Raw genomic sequence first — 20,501 nt, forward strand, 5'->3', positions numbered from 1 at the left:
ATCACAGTTATGCTTACCCACACTACAATTGCACCTTTATTTGCAGTATACATGTACCCTAAGTGATCACTGAAGATCACAAAGAGTAGTAGAAATTGCTTTGAATAGTAAAGTAGGCATATGCTTATGGTATGACTCAGAAGGCACATGAGCAGCCGATAAGACAAGTAACAAGGTGGCAATTTTATGCACTCACTTTTCTGGCCACTACCACAGTTTGAGATCGGTCCAATATGGTGGTGAGCACCCTCAGCTCCTATTGCCTTCTAACCTGACATCAGTGCCCATGGCTGGAAGACATAGCTGTCCCTGGCTCCACTTCTCCCAGCATGTTAATCTTTTTGAAGCTTCCCTTGACAATATTATTTTATTTAATTTTTGACTCTCAAGATGGTGCCAAAGAACAATACCATATGGTAGTTTTGATTCCTTAAAGTGACTCCATTATTAACATTAGATCCAAAGTATTTCTCAGTCTCCTTTGGATAAGTCAATGCAGTGTTTTAAACTGTCTGATTTTTTTCAGCTAGGTTTTCCATTTACAAATAATCAAATGGCTTTTCAGTTAATACAGGATCATCCAATCATAATTGTTACAAAGCTCACTGACAATATCAAATAATATTTCAATGTATTTGAATCCCTGATGCTATGCTGTCTGTAAATCATACTATCGAGATCAGGAATTTGTGTGGTTACTTCTTCAGTGATGATCTCACAAAAAGCAAATGTATGCCCCTGTGACCATGTATTTCAGCTATTTTAACTCCCTCTTGTAGGGCTCTAAGTGGGGCTGCTCCATCACTTTCAGCGTGTTCAGAGAGCAGTGGCACAACAGCTCACTGGTTTGAGTTATCACAGTCCCACTGGGCTGATCCTGCAAGGTGCTGAAGCACGATGGCCTCAATCCAGCAAAGCACTTAAACATACATTTAACTTTAAGCACATGAGTAGATTCATGGATCACAGATTTCCAGGCCAGATGGGACTATTGGCTCATCCAGTCTGATCTCATGTCTGTCACAGGCCATAGAATTTCGCTCAGTTACCCCAGCATTGAGCTCAAACATTTGAGTTTGACTAAAGAATATCTTGCAGAAAGGCATCCAGTCTTGATCTGAAGACATCAAGAGATGGAGAATCCACTGCTTCCCTTGGTAGTTTGTTCCAACACTTAACCTCCTGCACTGTTAAAAATGTGTGCCTTATTTCTAATTTGAATTTGTCTGGCTTTAACTTCCAACCATTGGTTCTTTTTATGGGTAGTCTCATTGAAGTCAGTGAGGACTACTCATATGCTAAAAATTAAAAAGTGCTTTGCTGAATCAGGGCTCAACTGCTCAGCATCTTGCAGGATCAAGCCCATTGCCAGTCCTACTCTTTTACATTGGCCAGAAAAGGTGGATGGAACTTTAAATTGGCACTTGTGCTTTTTAAAGCCCTTAACAGAGTTGGCCTTAGTTCCCTTTGAGACCATCTCACTGAGCATTTTACTGATGGGTATCTGAGTTCACACATCATAAGCTATATCAGGTTTCCATCTTCACATCTGAACTTGTCAGGCAACTGCACTTTTGCTGTGATGGGCCCTATGGTGTCAGAATCAGATTTCCAATTAGGCACAGTTGGCATATGCCTAGGGGCGCCTAAAAGTTAAAAGTTTCATTTTTTACGGAAAACATGAAGGTCAGCTGTAGGGGGGGGGGAGGATGCTGAAGATGCCATGCCTAGGGGGTGTGTAAGATGTAAATCCAGCCCTGTATGGTGTGTAACTCACTCTCCCTTGAACTTTATTTCATTTCATTCTTTGTCGCTTTTAGAAAAACACCTTAAAGCTTTTCCCCTTTTAAGTTGTTTTATAACAGCCTTTATTTGCACTATATCTATTTCTTTCCTCATTAAACATTTGAAGACCACATTTATTTTTGTGTTTATATTCTTAATATGTTTTTTGTATAATTTTGTATTATGTTGTACAGTGTCTAAAATGCAGTATGTGGAGGAAAGAGGGTTGCTATAGAAACACAATTATTAGTTACAACATAATGAAAGAACTATGTAATCAGACAATCTTGTAAAAGTGGTACTGCAATTATTAATTATGGTAGATTTAGGAATGCTGATTATTTCAGTAATGTGCCTGGAGCAATACCAAACCTCTTAATGATGTTGTATGATGAGTTAGATTTGATGGTGAAACAGATGAAAAGTATACAAAAGAAACTTTCTAAAGATCATTCAAAAAGAAATCCTGGCTACATAATATTAATATACATTCACGTGCTATGAAACAATAACTGACAATTGAACTGTTCCTTTTTTAAATTTTGGGATGTGTTTTCCCCCTTGTATTCTGCAGTTAGTAAAGATAGAAATCTCTGGTTGAAGTTAATATATTATGTTTTCCCTCACTTATGGCTGTGGCATTCCCCCCCACCCCCGCTTGTTTCTGAGAGAGAAGCATGTGTTTTTCTCATATGACTGTGTGGAGTTCTGTCTCATTGTTGAGACATATACATTTTTTATTCATTTGAAATTTTTCCTGGTTTGTTTCATTTTATTTTTAGTCAGATTTTATGTTCCCTGCATTGTTTGTGGATAGGGTGACCAGATGTCCCGATTTTATAGGGACAGTCCTGATTTTTGTTTTTTTTCTTATATAGGCTCCTATTACCCCCCACCCCCATCCCAATTTTTCACATTTGCTGTCTGGTCACTCTATTTGTGGAGTACATGTTTAATTTGTTTAGGCTTTATCTGTCTTTGTACATGTGCTTGGCTCTTCCCCATATGTTGCTTTGTTTTTCCCCAATATTTTTCTGTTTTGTTTTTTTTAATTAATGATTTTATTTACATTCTGTTTCAGAGACCTAGACCCACCCTTTAAGAAGGCTTAGGACAAATCTTATTTACCTTTTTAATATTAGAGAACTTTTAATATGTTCTTTTTGATTTTTTTTTCTTCAGTTGAATAACATAACTTCAAGTAAATGTAAGGCAATTAACTTACGGTCATCTGTATCATATCTATTTGTAATCCTCTCTGTGGTCAGAAATATGGCATTGAGTAGAAATTTGACTCTTGTCTGGGAAGTTGCAGTTTTGCTTGATAACCCGTGAAGAAAGGAAACCTGCATGATTTCTAGCAATAATCTGAGGGTTTTTTGTGAAGAGAGTTTTGCTAGATTTCAAATTATTCTGCCACTTCTGATGTATTTCCTAAGTACCTGTTCAGCCAGCTGGTTAAGCAGGTGCCTATCTTTAAGCACATGAATCATCCCATTGACTTCAGTGAGTTGACTCACATGATTAAAGTTAGGCACGTGCTTAAGTACCTGGCTGAATCAGGGCCTGTTTGAGGAAACACTCAGGTGGTTATATGCAGGTTTTCGTCCTACTGATTCCATAATCCTGTGAATATTTGTGGGGAGTCCAGAGGTTTTTGTAATCCACTTTGCCATAAAATCTGTCCTTATCTTAGTTGTTCTCACTCTCAAAGTAATCAAATCTCCTATAATAATTTTGCATCAAGTAAATCCCCATCTCAGAACAAATATGACCATCATCACAGAAATGTCATCTGCAGAGTCCAAAGCCGCTACGAAACAGGATCCTTCCTTTTTTAATGTAAACACATTTTTCCCCAAATTGAACTTCCCTTATCCCTGTCAACAGCAGAGTCTGACTTAAACAGGTCTCTTAATCTGCATGTTTTTTCCCTGAGAACGAAGTCCTGATCACTCATTCAACAATTGTCTGTGTCACAGATGCAGAGAGTAGTCTTGCAACCCTCCCTCTAACTTCCCAAGCTTTCTTCTTTAAAGTCTGTGTAGTGGGTCTCAGGCTACTGAAGAAAACACTTCCAAAGGTTGCTAGGTGGCAGATCTCCACTTTGCAAAGCATTTCCTCTATTGTATTACTATTGCATATTGTAGAAAAGATTGGCTGTAGGCTCAAGTTCAAAGCTTTTTTGTATTATTGTTTTTAAGTTAAAATCTGGGGCAAAATCAAGTTCACATCTTGCAGGTACTGAAAGCACAGTGCCCTCTCGGCCAGGTGCAAGGAAATCTGGGTTAAGTATAACAAAGCACTTGTTGGCTTCAGCTACTTCAGCTGTTTCCTTAAACTCTGTTTCAGATAGAAATGACCTCAATATTTCAAAAACTAATTTGGGTGGCAGTAGGGTTACCATACGTCCGGTTTTTCCCGGACATGTCCGGCTTTTCGGCAATCAAACCCCCGTCCGGGGGAATTGCCAAAAAGCCAAACATGTCCGGGAAAAATACCGGCCGGGCACTTCCTCTCCCGCGGCTGCTCTGCTCCTCCCCTGACTCAGACTTCCACTCTGTTTAAGAGCCAAGCTGCCCGAGCCAGCGCTACCCGCTTCGGGCAGCCCCCTTGCCTCCGGACCCCAGCCGCCGGCCGGGCACTTCTCCTCCCCGGCTCCAGCTGCTCTGCTCCTCCCCTGACTTTTCGGCTCTGTTTAAGAGCCAAGCTGCCCGAGCCAGCGCTACCGGCTTAGGGCAGCCCCCGTGCCTCCGGACCCCAAGCCGCCGGCCGGGCACTTCCCTTCCCGGGCTCCAGCTGCTCTGCTCCGGCGGCTGGGGTCCGGAGGCAAGGGGGCTGCCCGAAGCTGGTAGCGCTGGCTCGGGCAGCTTGGCTCTTAAACAGAGTGGAAGTCTGAGTCAGGGGAGGAGCAGAGCAGCTGGAGCCGGGGAGGAGAAGTGCCCGGCTGGCGGCTGGGGTCCGGAGGTAAGGGGGCTGCCTGAAGCCGGAGCGCTTGGGCAGCTTGGCTCTTAAACAGAGCTGAAGAGTCAAGGGAGGAGCACAGCAGCTGGAGCCTGGGAGGGGAAGTGCCCAGCTGGGGGCGCAGGGTCTGGAGGCATAGGGGCTGCCCGAAGCCCAAGCGCTACCGGCTTCATGGTTTGCCGGGCAGCCTCCAGACCCTGCGCCCCCGGCCGGACACTTCCCTTCCCAGGCTCGAGCTGCTCTGATCCTCCCCTGACTCTTCGGCTCTGTTTAAGAGCCAAGCTGCCCGAGCCAGCGCTACCGGCTTTGGGCAGCCCCCGTGCCTCCGGACCCCGAGCTGCCAGCCGGGCACTTCCCTTCCTGGGCTCCAGCTGCTCTGCTCCGGCGGCACAGGGTCCGGAGGCAAGGGGGCTGCCCGAATCCGGTAGCGCTGGCTCGGGCAGCTTGGCTCTTAAACAGAGCCGAAGAGTCCGGGGAGGAGCAGAGCAGCTGGAGCCCGGGAGGGAAAGTGCCCGGCCGGGGGCGCAGGGGCTGCCCGAAGCCCGAGCGCTACCGGCTTCACGGGTTTGCCGGGCAGCCTCCAGACCCTGCGCCCCCGGCTGGGCGCTTCCCCTCCAGGGCTCCAGCTGTGCTGGGGAAGCGCCAGCCGGGGACGCAGGGTCTGGGGGCTGCCCGGCAAACCATGAAGCCAGTAGCACTTGGGCAGCCCTTTTCGCGTGGCTGGGAGGGAGGAGGGAGAGTTAGGGCGGGGACTTTGGGGAGTGGGCGGGGAAGGGGCGGAATTGGGGCGGGGAAGGGGTGGAGTTGGGGCAGGGCCGGGGGTGGGAAAGGGGCGGGGCCAGGGCCCCATGGAGTGTCCTCTTTTTTTATTTTTTAAATATGGTAACCCTAGGTGGCAGAAGACTTGACAGCCCAGGCCAAGATTAACAGCAACAGATAGTAGGCATGCACCACACATTCCCAGTTGTGGTGGGTTTTCTGTTTTTGTAAATGAAGCTCCAGTCCGGAGAGGGTCCTGAGCCAAACAGTGAAGATCTGAATTCAAACTTCCTCACAATTCAAGAGATTTGTGCTCCTGTGTTCCTGTTCAGGTCCATTATACTGAGGTAGAAGTTGAGCTATGAAGTTCAGATCTGATTTGGTATCTCCTCAGACTTATGGAAGTGAAGGAGTCTGAGGAGATACCAAATCAGTGTTCCTGTTTGGGGTTTCTGTACCCTAAATATATTCTGATGGCCTTTTAGCATATGTCCCCTGATGTGAACAATTAATACTGAACCTAAAAAAATTAGTTACTTATTCTGAAACTTGCTTATGTTAAGTATTCTGAAATGTCACTTTTCTCTTGTTTTTTCATTAATTTTAAATTTCAGTTAAAATGAAACAGATTTTAATTGTTTTGAGTCTAGAAGGAAAAGGTGGATTTAGAGTACCTAAATACTACCAGGACTATTACAATATGAATATGTAAGACAGAGAGAAGTCCTCTGCTATACATAATTTTCTAATAGCATGAACATCTTAATAGTTAGCTTTACTAATTTGTTTTCTGTACAGTATATTTTGAATTTCTGTCATGTTAGTCATGCTTTGTTTTTTCTAGCTAGTGATAAATGCTAATTTATAACTCCTTGACCAAATCTTATTGAACAGTCTATCGTCTCAGTGCATCTGATTGAAACACACTGCTCAGTTGTGAACTCCGTTACATGTCTGCACAGGGGAGAAAATTGGGTATAAGGCACCTCTTTACTCAGCTGTGAAGGCTACCTGTGTATCATGACCAGCGGAACTGGAGTCAGAGGGCCCATGCTCCCTGGTGGGATTGTTATAGACAGGCCACCAGGGAAACGGAACGCTACCACTGGGGAGTCAGGCTGGAACCAACTCAGCCACATGGACAGAGCAGTCCAAAGAACTTAATAAATTTCCACTTGTTCAACTTAACCTAAATTCAGCATCACTCTTTGCAAACGAAAGTATTGGTGCTGTGAGTTCTCTGAAGTGTAGCAGCTGACCGCATGAACCTTGGATCTCAGTCTAACTCCTCCCTCGGAGCCCTGGATTTTGTAGACACAAACCTTGCCCAGTGATAGACACAGTGGAAGATGGAGTTTGAGCTCTCCAGAGACCTAGCCATGCAGGAGGCCAACAACAACGGGTAAGTAAAATTATTATTTTACTCTACATAAAAACAGCCATACTGGGTCAGACCAATGGTCCATATAGCCTAGTATCCTGTCTTCTAGCAGTGGCCACTGCCAGGTGCATCAGAGGGGATGAAAAGAAGAGGCAGTCATCAAGTGATCCATCCTTCATGGTCCACTCCTAGTTTCTGGCAATCAGTGGCTAGGGACACTTAGAATATGGGATTGCATTCCTTATGATCCTGGCTAATAGCCATTGATGGACCTATCCTCCAGGAATTTATATAGTTCTTTTTTGAACTCTTATAGTTTTGGTCTTCAAAGTATCTCCTGGCAATGACTGTGTTGTGTAAAGAAGTACTTCCTTTTGTTAGCCTGCTGCCTATTAATTTCATTGGGTGATTGCTGGCTCTTGTATTATGTGAAGTGGTAAATAACACTTCCTTATTCACTTTTTCCACACCAGTCACAATTTTATAGAGCTCTATCATATTTTCTCTTAGTTGTCTCTTTTCCAAGCTGAAAAGTCCCAGTCTTTTTAATCTCTCCTCTACAGATTGCTTCCATACCTTTTATCACTTTTGTTGCCCTTCTCTGTACCTTTTCCAATTCTAATATATCTTTTTTGAGATGGGATGACCAGAATTGTATGCAGTATTCAAAGAGTGTGCATACCATGGATTTATAAAGTGGCATTATGATATTTTCTGTTTTATTGTCTATTCCTTTCCTAATGGTTCCTAACATTGTTAACTTTTTGACTGCTGCTGCACAGTGAATGGATGTTTTCAGAAAACTATCCTCAATGACTCCAAGATCTCTTTCTTGAGTTATAACAGCTAATTTTGACCCCTGACCCCATCATTTTGTATGTATAATTGGGATTATGTCTTCCAATGTGCATTACTTTGCATTTATCAATGCTGAATTTAATCTGCCATTTTGTTGCCCAGTCACCCAGTGTTGTGAGATCCCTTTGTAAGTCTTCTATCTTGAGTAAACTTGTTTGCCACCTCACTGCTTACTCTTTCTCCAGATCATTTATGAATATGTTGAACAGTACTGGTCCCAGTACAGATCCCAGAGTGATACCACTATTTACCTCTCTCAATGCTGAAAACTGACCATATATTCCTGCCCTTTGTTTTGTGTCTGTTAACCAGTTACAGATCCATCAGAGAACCTTTCTTCATATCCCATGATTGCTTATTTTGCCTAAGAGCCTTTGGTGAGGGACCTTGTCAAAAGCTTTCTGAAAGTCCAAGTACACTATATCCACTGGATCACCTTTGTCCACATGTTTTGTTGACCCCCTCAAAGAATTCTAATAGATTGGTGGGGCATGATTTCCCTTTACAAAAGTCATGTTGACTCTTTCCCAACAAATCGTGTTCATCTATGTGTCTGATTGTTCTGTTCTTTACTATAGTTTCAACCAATTTACCTGATACTGAAGTTAGGCTTACTGGTCTATAATTGCCAAGATCACCTCTGGAGCCTTTTTTAAAAAATTGGTGTCAGATTAGCTATCCTCCAGTCATTTGGTACAGAAGCTGATTTAAATAAGTTAGATTGGACAGTTGGTAGTTCTGCAATTTCATATTTGAGTGCCTTCAGAACTCTTGGGTGAATACCATTTGGTCCTGGTGACTTCTTATTATTTAATTTATCAGTTTGTTCCAAAACCACCTCTATTGACACCTCAATCTGAGACCATTCCTCAGATTTGTCACCTAAAAAGAATGGCTCAGGTATGGGAACCTGCCTTACATCCTCTGCAGTGAAGACTGATACAAAGAATTCATTTAGCTTCTCTGCAATGGCCTTATCTTCCTTGAGTGCTTCTTTAGCACCTTAGCTGTTGAGTGGCCCCACTGATTGTTTGACAGGCTTCCTGCTTCTGATGTACTGAAAACATGTTTTGCTGTTAGTTTTTGAGTGTTTGGCTCTTTGCTCTTCAAATTCTTTTTTGGCCTGTCTAATTATACTTTTACACTTGACTTGCCAGACTTTATGGTCCTGTGAAGTGACACAGGTTTTTCTCTAGAGATGATTCCAAAAGGGAGGGGATAGACCTCTATGTTACTGCCTTACAAACAGTGGCTGCTATATGCAATTTTGGGGAGTTGGGGTTTGGGGTTTGACAGACTCCCTAATTTAGGATGGGATAGTCTGTAGCACTTGGGATCACCATTTACAGGAGTGGCTACTCCAGAAAGGCAATCTTACATTAGACCAGGGGTGGGCAAACTTTTTGGCTGAGGGCCACATCTGGGTATGGAAATTGTATGGTGGGCCATGAATGCTCACAAAATTGGGGGTTGGGGTGCAGGAGGGCATGAGGGCTCCGGCTGGTGGTGCGGGATCTGTGGTGGGGCTGGGGGATGAAGAGTTGGGGGTGCAGGAGGGTGCTCCAGGCTGGGACCGAGGGGTTCAGAGGGCGGGAGGGGGATTAGGGCTGGGGCAGAGGTTGGGGCACAGGAGGGGGTTGGGGGGCAGGCTCCGGGCGGCGTTTACCTCAAGCAGCTCCCAGAAACAGCGGCATGTCCCCCTTCTGGCTCCTATGCGGAGGCATGGCTCTGAGCGCTGCCCTGTGCGCAGGTGCCGCCCCTGCAGCTCCCATTGGCAGGAACCGCAGCCAATGGGAGCTGTGGGGGTGGTGCTTGGGGTGGGGGCAGCGTGCGGAGCCCTCTGGCTGTCCCTACGTGTAGGAGCCAGAGTGGGGATGTGTGCTGCTTCCGGGAGCCATGTGGAGTGGGGCAAGACCCCAACCCCGCTCCCCCGTTGGAGCACCGGAGCGAGGCAAGCCCCAGACCCCACTTCCTGGTGGGAGCTCGAGGGCCGGATTAAAACATCTGGAGGGCCGGATCCGGCCCCTGGGCCGTAGTTTGCCCACCGCTGCATTAGACATGGGGTGTGCAGTGGAAGCCTTGAGAGAGGATGTAAGCCCGAGGAGGCACCACACTCCCAGAAGTACATGCAGTGAGACAACTGCAAAGGAGAGCAAGTGGTCAGGGTTCCATACCCATAGTGAGATGCATTTCCTGTGGGAGACAGCACAAACAGGTAAAGGAGAAGTGCCCCACACTAGGATAGCATTGCCTGGAATGTGGCAAGTTCAAATATTTTAGCAGTGTATGCAAGAGCAGAGGATGATCTCTGAAAGATTCATTCAGACTTGTACAAGAGGGGGATGGCACATCAGATGGTGGTGATAACTTCATGACTCTCTCCATGAGTCCATAGATAATGGAGACAATTTTGAAAGCATATGGGGATGTGTAGCAGGGTGGACACCTGCTCCTGCCTGGAAGGGCCTGAGATAGCCCAGGGAGCAGGCAGTGTGAAGGCTGAGCTGATTGGGGGAAGTGGCTGCAGCTGGGGCCACGCCCCAAACAGACTCAGCTGGCCCTATAAAGGCAGGGAGCCAAGAGCTCAAGCTAGTCTCTCTCTGCCTTTAGAGAGAGAAGGGCCTGGCTGCAGGGATCTAGAGGTAGGGTACCTGAGTGGAGCAGGGGAGCTCCAGCCTGGAAAGCCCCAGGCTGTGGCCTAGCATAAGGCCAACAGGTACTGGGGGTTGCAGAGGGAAGCCCAGGGCTAGGCCAAGGCAGCAGGTCCAAACCCCCCTTGCCAGTGATGAGTGGTCTATACTGCAGTCTGCCCCAGGGAGTGGGGACTAGTTGGTGACTGGCAGTGGCCTAGTATTGAGGTGAGGTGAGGTGGGGTTAGTGGGTGGGGGTTCCCCTAGGAGGGGAGACCCAGTGTGTGTGGGTACCGCCAGGGGGCAGCACCCAGAGTAAGGGGCACCGGGGTCCTGGAAGGGACACGGGAGTCAGCAGAGGACAAGGCGGATCACCGGCCTGCAGAGGGTGCTCCAGAGGCTGGATTGAGCTGATTCCCCAGATGACCAGCAGGAGGTGCTGCAGGGGTGAGTCTGACCTCTTACAGGATGTTTTCCAGAGACAACTGGTGACTCAAAGGAAATCTGTGATTTGAAGTAGACCCGACAATGGAACCTGTGTGCTTATCACAAAGGAAAATTCAAGGGGTACTACATAATCAAGTACACTAGGAGCACAAAAGTCAACAGAGCAGGGATATCATAGCACCTGTAGAGGCCAGTATAACCTTGGTAAGCAACATGGTGGTGACAAAGAAGTCACCAGGCAGATTACACATCTGTATAGAGATAAAACCACTGAAATGAGAATTGAAAAGATGCCACTATATCCACATACAACTGATGACATCTTACCTGAACTTCCCAAAGCCAAAATCTTCATGGTCTGTGATGTGAGGAATGGGTTTTGGCACATAAGCCTGGATAAAGACTCCAGCATGCTGATAACTTTTGCAATGCTATTTGGTCACAACAGATGGCTGCTCATGCTGATGGACATAGGCCCAGCACTAGAGGTGGTCCAGAGGAGATTCACCCAAGCATTGGAAGGACTTCCTGGAGTGAAAATAATTGCAGGTGATATCCTCATTGTAGGTGAAGGGAGTAATGATACAGAAGCTGAACGAGACCATGCCAGAAAACTATAAGCTTTTCTACAATGACGCAGGGACAAGAACATAAAACTCAACCCAGCTATCAACTCAGATAGCATGAGGTGACATACTTCGGATATCTGCTCACAACTGAGGGATTGAACAGATTCCAACAAGATCAAGGAGTCCGAGGCATGCCAGCTTCAGTGAATGTGAAATTGTTACCGTGCCTCTTTGGAATGATACATTTTCTATCCAAGTTCTGTCCACACCTGGCTGTAGTAGCAGAATCCGTATGTTAACTCATAAGGCAGGATGTTGAGTGGGACTGAGCAGGTCCCCAGCAGCAAGCATCTAACACATTGAAACTGATAATGTAAAGTACTAAAGCACTACCAGCCAGGAAAGCCACTAACACTCCAGTGTGCTACATTGGAGACAGGACTGGGTGTAGCTCTTTTTTGCAGGAGCAGCCGGTTGCTTATGTCCACAGAGCCCTGTCACAGGCTGAACAGGGATATGCCCAAATACAAAAAGACCTTTGGACTGTGGTATTTGGAGTGGAGTGATTCTATCAGTACACCAATGGCCATCCATTAATAGTGTGATCAGACCACAAACCCCTAGAGCAGTGGTCCCCAAACTTTTTCAATTGTGCCTCCCTCTTGGGTGTTGCACACCCGCCCTGGGAGCTGGGGCAGGCAGTGGCAGGATGAGTGGAGCAGGATGAGATTGGGGGAGCCACATTCTGGGGATGGTGGGGGACAGGGAGCCGTGTGATCCAACAGTGGGGCAGGGTGGGGCTGCCGCAGGGAGCTGTGGCTGGGAAAGGAGCTGTGGCTGAGGCTGGAGCAGAACTGGGGGCACAGCAGGGCAGGGTGGCAGTCCCTCCCCGTTCTAAGGGGCTGACCCATGCTCATGTGCCCCCCGGATGTTCCTCTGTGCCCCTGGGGGGGGCATGCCTCAGAGTTTGGGGACAACTGCCCTAATCATGGCAAAGTCCCTCCTTAGTGCTCCAAAAAGATTGTAACATGTAGAGGTGCCTGCAGTGCTACCAGATAAAGAGCAGACATTGTTCAGGGCAATTACTGGTGTTAGAATCCAGGCCATATATATCTAGCATCAGCGAGTTGCAGGAAGGAGATCAGGACACTGACTCCGTTAACATGCCTCTCTCTCTCTCAGTTTCAACAGCAAAGCTGATAGAAATCAAAGAGGTTACAGAAAAAGAACATCCAACTACAGGCAGCCAAGAGAACAATACTAGAAGAGTGGCCAGAAGACAAAAGCCAACTACCAGTAGGAGCAGAACCACATTTTCAAATTAAAGATGAGTTGTGTGTGCAGGACGGAATCATATTTTCAAGACATGGAGCTGTCTTACATCATTATGAAAGGATGTCACCCCCCCCCCCCCCCAAAAAAAAAATACATGCCTCACACATTGACAACTGTGTTTACTACCTGGTAATAAATACACAACTCTACTCCTTGATAGAAGGTATGGAAACTGCCAGTTGTATGATTGTTACCACATGAGCTGCCCACCAGACCAGTGGGAAAGGACTTATTAACTTAAAAGGAAAAGGAGTATTGTATTACAGTGGAATATGATTCAAAATTGGGAGGCCACTATCCTGCCTGATATAAGAAGCAAGTCAGTGATTGTCAAACTGAAGGCCCACTTTGCAAGATAGGGTATTCCAGACACTGTAGTCACCAACAACAGCCCCCAATTTGCCTTGAAAGAATTTAAGGAATATGCACACAAATGGGAGTTGGATCACCACATCTCCTCCCCAGAATACCCACAGAGTAATGGTCATGTGCAATCAGTTGTGAAAACAGCATTACACAAGGCTGTTTCTTCTGGTTCAGACCCCTTGTTAGCATTTTTGGCACACAGGAATACCTTATGTCGGGTGCCAAAACAGTCCCGCACAGGTACTGATAGCAAGGAAGGACCAAAACCATGTCTCCAATAAGGGGAGATCTGCTGCAGCTAGAGGGATGGGGACACTACCAAGAGGAGATGAGCAGCAGTTAGAAAAAGCACACACTAGAGTACGACAGGTCAGCCAACGACCTACCAGCCTTGGAGAGAGGCACTCCTGGGAGGATCCAACCTTTAGAGAGACATCAGATGGAGTGAACTAAAGGAATCATGAGGGGTTCAGTGGCACCCAGGCCATATGAGGTGACTACACAAGAGAGACAAGTGATCTGAAGGAATAGGAAGCACTTATGAGCCAGGAGATACAACACCCAGAGGGAGCCTACAGAGATAATCACAGAACAGAGAAACAAAGCCATCTTGAGACCAACCCCACAGGGAAGGAGACTCCACAGAGAAATGGTTGCTAGACTGTGAGGCACCAGCCATGGATTTTTAATTGCAGTCTAGACATACTCTGAGATAGGACACTCCTGGTGTGGTCACCTGTTGAGGACACTAAATTATCTTAAGGTCTCTGCTATGTGCTAGCAACCTTTTGCCAAAGGACACATGGTAGGGATCTGGGCATCAATTACTTGTTTTTAATGTTTATATTAATATAGGGTTACCATATTTAGCAAATAAAAAAAGAGGACCCTCCACAGGCCCTGGCCCCGCACATTTCCCTGCCCCGCCCCAACCCCGCCCTAACTCCGCCCCCTCCTCCCTCCCACTCCCAGCCACGCGAAAAGGGCTGCCCGAGCGCTACCGGCTTCACGGTTTGCCGGGCAGCCCCCAGACCCTGCGCCCCCGGCCGGCGCTTCCCCAGCGCAGCTGGAGCCCGGGAGGGGAAGTGCCCAGCCGGGGGCGCAGGGTCTGGAGGCTGCCCGGCAAACCGTGAAGCCAGTAGCGCTTGGGCTTCAGGCAGCCCCCTTGCCTCCGGACCCCAGCCGCCGGCTGGGCACTTCCCCTTCCGGGCTCCGGCGGCGCAGGGTCTGGAGGCATGGGGGCTGCCTGAAGCCCGTAGCGCTCGGCTCTTAAACAGAGCCGAAGAGTCAGGGGAGGACCAGAGCCGCCGCGGGAGGGGAAGTGCCCGGCCGGCATTTTCCCGGACATGTTCGGCTTTTTGGCAATTCTCCCCGGACAGGGGTTTGATTGCCGAAAAGCCGGACATGTCCGGGAAAAACCGGACGTATGGTAACCCTAATTAAAATGTTTGTAAAATAGGGAAGATGTAGCACGATCAGTGGCACTGGAGTTAGAGGGCCCCTGGAGGGACTATTACTGATAGGACACCAGAGAAACAGGGAAGTCCAGAAAGTTAAGCTGGAAGCAACTCTGCTACGTTGACAGAACAGGTTAAAGGGATTAATAAAGTTTCACTTTTCCAACTTAACCTGCTTCAGCATCGCTCTTTACACAGGAAACAACCTGCATCTGCTGCCTATGCATAGGGAGGAGAATCACTGCTACTGAGATGCTACTTCCTTTCCTGTTCAGATACATGGGCAGGAGTGAGGGAAAGAGGAAGAACCTTGATTCTACCCTCTCCTGCACTGACACAGCACAGCGAACCTCACTGAGTGGAAGTAAACTGCAGCTGGAAAAGGGCTAGAGCAGCTTACTTCCCTCCTTTGAGCATGGTGCTCCACAACTATACGTTGTCCTTTACTCAAAGTGGATTGCAAGGTGCCAGTCCAGCCCTAAGAGAGCATCCATCCATGGGGGAGTCTGACCCTACTAGCTGGACAAATAGTACAGATCCCAGAGAATAAGGGCACAACTGTCTCTTCTAAAATAAGTGAGCAAGATTTATCTTAGGTGCAACTTTCAATGTCCTTGAGTTTAAGCCTGCATTATATGAGTGAGTGTTGAATCATGGTATCATAGTATGGTACATAGGAGAGGAATGTTTTATAGTCAATGAGGAATGTGTGTGAAACAGGAGCTTTGATTCCCCCTCCCCACTACCTAGTTTGTTTTTATTTCCCTTGAAAAGATACATTATGTTCCAAAGCCATATAAAAGTTGCAAAATCATTACAACCACAATTTTTCAAGCTTACATAATTCATAAGAATTAACTGCCAATAGAATTGCTGTGTATTTCCTATTTTCTTACCAAAAAGTTCTACCCTTTTCCCAGATTTGTTCTAAGTTTCATTTGGCGTGCGGCAAAAGAATCTGAGCTAGCCAACTCTGATTCCCTCTCTAGAAGAAAGAGCAAGTTGGCTGGAAGAAAGTGTTTGTTTACGCAAACCTTTGGCCAACTTCAGTATTGCCACTGGCCTCCCCCACAAATCGCTAAATATACACAGGAAGACACAACTTGAGATGGTACTGCTGTCCAGCAATTTTGTTACAAAATCCTGGCTTTTGTGATTGGTTTTTTAAATACTACATTAAGTATTTTTAATATGCATAGTGTTAAAATGTATTTGTGGTTCTCTTGGAAAGTGCCAGATTGTCATTCCTGGAGACTGCAGTCTCCTGTTTATGTACACATTTGTACTGAAAGGCCATGGCCCTTAGTTTGTCTCAACCCTGAACAAGGGAGGAATTGCCTTTCAGGGTGAGATGGTACTGCATTGACAATGTACATTCAGACTATGGCCTCTTGGAATATTAGGACACTACAGAACTGTAAGTTAGTGCTATGTACAAGGGTGCTGGTCTATGTGATACAGATACTTATCTATTGGGAATCAGGCGTAGGCCTCAAAACTCGACTCATTCAGCTAGTAATAACTTTTTGTCACTGCCACTTTTGATTGGATTAGTATTACATTTAATAAGAAAATGAAATGTCCGACTGGGGTGTATAGGGCCACTGAAATTTCCAACTCCATTCAAAACATCCCTTTGGTCACACATGTACAACTTTGAGTTCTAACCTGGATGATCTGAAGTGGGTGGTGGTTCTTCAATGGTATGACTTTCTCTTTCAGATTTAATCCTTAATTCTACAAGCACTTATACAAACCCTTAACTTTATGGACAGCAGTAGTGAATTCAACGTGCATACTCGTGCAGGCACGATGAGAGTACTCCATGCATAAGCTTGGTCAAGGTCTGGGTTTGCAATCCCTTATTTTTCAGGTTTAAATGAATTCCCCGAAGTCCACCTGAAATGAGTTTTGCTTGGTTTCCGTACCCAACCCACCATTGTGTATACAAAGTTCAGAAACCTTCTGAAAGGGTAGCTGGGTGCTAATGGAGGCCCCTATTCCTGTCTAGACTTAGGGCAGGTCTACACTTAAATGCTGTACCTGCATTGGTGCTGCTGTAGCATTTCAGGGAAGAGGCTATTCCACCAGTGGCAGAGCTGCTGTGGTTCGTGTAATTAATCCACTTCTGCGAGAGGCAGTAGCTATGTTGACTGGACAAGCCTCACTGTTAACTTAGCATTATCTACGACAGGCACAAGGTCAGTATAACTGTGTTGTTCAGGGGTGTGGATTTTTCACACCTCTGAGCAATGTAGTTATATTAGTGGAAATTTATAGTGTAGAGCAGATGTGGCCTGATGCAGCAGTGCGGTGTATGCACGAGGAGTACTCCCCCAGTCACAGGGCCTAATGTGTTCTTTGCCTGGTGGCCTATGAAACAATTTGGCCATAATGTGTTAACTGCAGCAATGGCTCTCCACCCCTGCAGTTTACATGTTGTTAGTGGGTTGGACCACACAAGCGTGACCAGACAGCAAGTGTGAAAAATCAGGATGGAGGGGAGGGGGTAATAAGCACCTATATAAGACAAAGCCCCAAATTTTGGAACTGTCCCTATAAAATTGGGACGTCTGGTCACCCTAGACCATGCTGTTTATGGCCAAGGGCTGCCCGGCTACAAACTCAAAGGTACAACTGCCAGCAGCGCTGGCTCGAGACAAAGCCCGCCTGGCTCAGACTTTTCCAAAAGGCCCGGGGTTGGGGGACTGGGCACAGCCCGGGGCCAGTCGAGGAGTCTTGAACCTTCCCACGACCTCTGGGGGCCTGGGCTTCGCAGCTACTCTATCCCCCGAAACAGCGGGGCCGGGGACTCGCTGCCCCAAGCGGAGGAGGGGGGTGGCGCTGGAGCCGTGACTCCCCAGGCGCGGGGAGGGCGGTGCGAGCGCGGCCAGCCGGCCGCTGGGTGTCCGCAGGGAGGCGGCCTCTCTCCTGCCTGCTCCGCGGGGCTGCAGGGGAGGCGCTTGGCTCCCGGCGGGCGGGGGCGGCTCAGGTTGAAGGCTGCGTGGGTGGGTGGGGATCCCACTGAAGCGGAGCGCGGCGGGGGCGGGGGCTGGCGCTGCCCGTGCACCCCAGTCCCTGGCAGAGGCGGGCAGCGAGCGGCAGGTGGGGACGGGAGCGGCGGGCCGGCCGGCCCCCCCGGGCGAGAGGCGCTTTCCCGCCTGCGGCCGCTCGCGGCGATGCGGTGAGTCCCTAGCAGCCGCTCTGGGGAGAATTATTCCGCCTGGGTCCGGGCTTGGCGGGGGCAGCTGTGGGGCAGGCGCAGGGGCCCGCGTCGCGCCTCGCAGCCCTGGGGGTGGCTCGTTCGGTGCTGCCTCCCCCCGGCCGTGGGGCTCCCAGCAGGTGGGGCGCGTTGGCGGCGGGGTTGGGGTTGCACCAGCCGAGTTCGGCTGTAAAGTTCGGCTCCTGGCGGGGGGAAGCAGCTGTAGCTCTAGCTGCTGGGGGGGGGGCACTCTCGGGTCTCTCCCCCACCACTCTGAAAACTCTCTCCAACTTCCAACGCCGTGCTGTCACCGCAGCGGTGGGGCGGGGGTGTAAGTGGCATTACCAGAAACCCCCTTTTGTAAGTACTGTTGGGGCTGTGTGTGAAATGACAAAGTTGTGCTTACTGCTGTTTCTTCGTAGTGCGGGGACTGAGCCTTTGCAGGATTTGTTGCTTCCTTCTTGCACTAGTGGTGACCCTAAGGAATTTGCTATGGATGGGGAAAGTGAAGTGGATTTTTCTAATAACAACATAACGCCACGGTGGTGGAGGAGATCAACCCCTCAGCTACACACCAAGAGCAAACCTAGACCCCAATCTTACCAGAGCCCCAATGGGGTCCTCTTTACAGATTTCCCTGTGGAAGACAGGGCTACATTCACTGTGACTCAGCCTGCTGAAACAATAGTTACTTCTCCAGTCAACAGATTAGTCCAAAGGAGCCCCTCCTCTTTTAAATCCAACATGGGATCTGTGCCAAATGGAAAAATAGGGTCTCCAGAGTATAAAGCTGTATCCCCCCAACTTTCTTCTGACCAGGCATCTCAGGTCCTGAAATTGGTTTCAGATAACTTGATAAGTTTTGGTGGTACAGTAACATCAGCAGATGACACACTGCTTCATCCAGTGTTGATTTCCAGTCAATCAGCACTTATCCCAGAACATGAACAGACTGCTTTTATGCCAACTCCTGGGTCCTTACCTGGAAATATGCCTTCACTGAATAACAACAGAATGGCTGTTTTGCAGTTACAATCCAACCAGCTTTCTAAAAACCCAGAAAAGGCACTTGTGGGGCCCTCATTGGTTTCCCAGACGGCTCCCTCACAGCAAAACTTAACTCTCCACAGACTGACATCTAATCAGAACCAGCTCCCAGAAAAACAGTTAATAGTTCTGAGTACAAATAGTCCTGCTGCGCTCAAAGTGGGGAAACAACAGATCATTCCTAGGAGTTTAGCTTCTGAGATAAAAGTGACAAACAAAACCAGCAACCAAAATGTGGAGACAAACAAAAGGGTCCTCAAGGTCCGTAGCATGTTGGAGATGCTTAATATGCCTTTGGTAGCTGATGGTGATGAAGAGACAGAAGGTGACCTGGATAGCCCAGGGGCATTGAGAAGAGGATTGAGGTCTACTTCCTATCGAAGAGCAGTAGTGAGTGGCATTGACTCTGACAGTTCTACAAATTTTAAGAAAAAAAATAGAATGTCCCAGCCAATACTCAAAGCTGTTGTGGAGGACAAGGAGAAATTTTCTAGTTTAGGAAGAATAAAGGTGAGTAAACGGGTAGATGAAACTTATGCTTTATTTTGAATGGTGCTGGCCACTTTAAAGGTAGTGATTAGCAGTCTAAGTATTTTCCATTAATGTGTTTGTTTCTGAGTTCATTATTTACTATTACAAACGTCTCTGTGGTCTTTGACAGGTATCAATGGTCACTTAACATTTCCTTAATTTTACTGTAATGAAAACAGTACTCTTAAAGAACACCATTAATTTGAAATCTAGCCATTTTAAAACATGAGTTAAAGGTAATTTCATATTCTACATTTGTCACTGAATCCCCCTACTGATTTAGTTTGGTTTTTTTTGCATTCATATTTACTTGTATTTAAAAATGTTTATCACACCCCTGTATATGTTTGAATAGGGGCGACAATGAAACTAACTTCACAAAGTGCTGCCTAATGCAGAAAGTAAATACAGTGGCAAAAAAGTAGTCCAACTAACCCCCGGCCCCCCATCTCTTTCAATTATAGTACGCTCACCTGTTACTTGTAAGAGTATGTTTTTAAAAAAAATTCAGGTAGAAGTGAACTTTTTAAATTGACAGAGTCCTTTTAAAGTATCTTGAAACAACCTCAGGTGTATCCTAAAAGCAGAATGTCTTATTTCAGTCCTCCAGATTTAATCCTTTTTGAGTAATAGTTTTATTACATTTTCTCCGGCTAAATTTATTATATTATAATTATGCCACAAAGCCTTGCTAAAAAAATTGTAAAAACCTTTTATAGCTTGAAAAAGTGTTATATCGTTGTCTTTTTTTTGTTATATTTCATTTGCATTCTACCCTTCAAACACTGAGTGCTTTTAATAAATTGGTAGATTTAAAAAGCTCTGCAGGGTGACTTGAAATTGTGCGGTAAAGCACTCCAGGCAAGGCATAATAGCTGTAACTAGTAGAATAATTATTAAGTGCTTGACAGTTCTCAGGCAAACTAAAAATTTAGGGGCTTGGGGTTGGGAGCTTTCACATAAATTACACAAACAAGCAGCTTCAGTAGATCAGATTGTAGGCCATATCATTCCATTAGATTTTTTCCTGCAGACCTCCCCCAATGAAAGCACTGAGGAGTTCTGCTTAAAATAGGATGACATTATATTGCCCTGTCTTTATACAGAGATGACTTTTTATTGTTGTTGCTAGGGGTAATTTTGTTTCATTTTGGGGTAATTTTTTTGGAC

The 20,501-nt window shown here is 46.7% G+C and overlaps 1 protein-coding gene across 2 annotated transcripts in view; it reads left to right on the forward strand.

Moving 5' to 3' along the window:
* The first annotated feature begins 17,652 nt into the window (after positions 1 to 17,652).
* ARHGEF26 (Rho guanine nucleotide exchange factor 26) overlaps positions 17,653 to 20,501 on the forward strand; it is a 108,238-nt gene continuing 105,389 nt past the window's right edge. For both annotated transcript variants that reach the window (XM_054040036.1, XM_054040037.1), the window contains exons 1-2: positions 17,653 to 17,735; positions 18,176 to 19,310. In XM_054040036.1, coding sequence (XP_053896011.1) covers positions 17,731 to 17,735; positions 18,176 to 19,310 — 1,140 coding nt within the window. In that variant the 5' untranslated portion in view covers positions 17,653 to 17,730. The remainder of the gene's footprint in view (positions 17,736 to 18,175; positions 19,311 to 20,501) is intronic.

The sequence above is a fragment of the Malaclemys terrapin genome, chromosome 9, assembly GCF_027887155.1.
Source record: "Malaclemys terrapin pileata isolate rMalTer1 chromosome 9, rMalTer1.hap1, whole genome shotgun sequence".
NCBI classification, from domain to species: domain Eukaryota; kingdom Metazoa; phylum Chordata; order Testudines; family Emydidae; genus Malaclemys; species Malaclemys terrapin.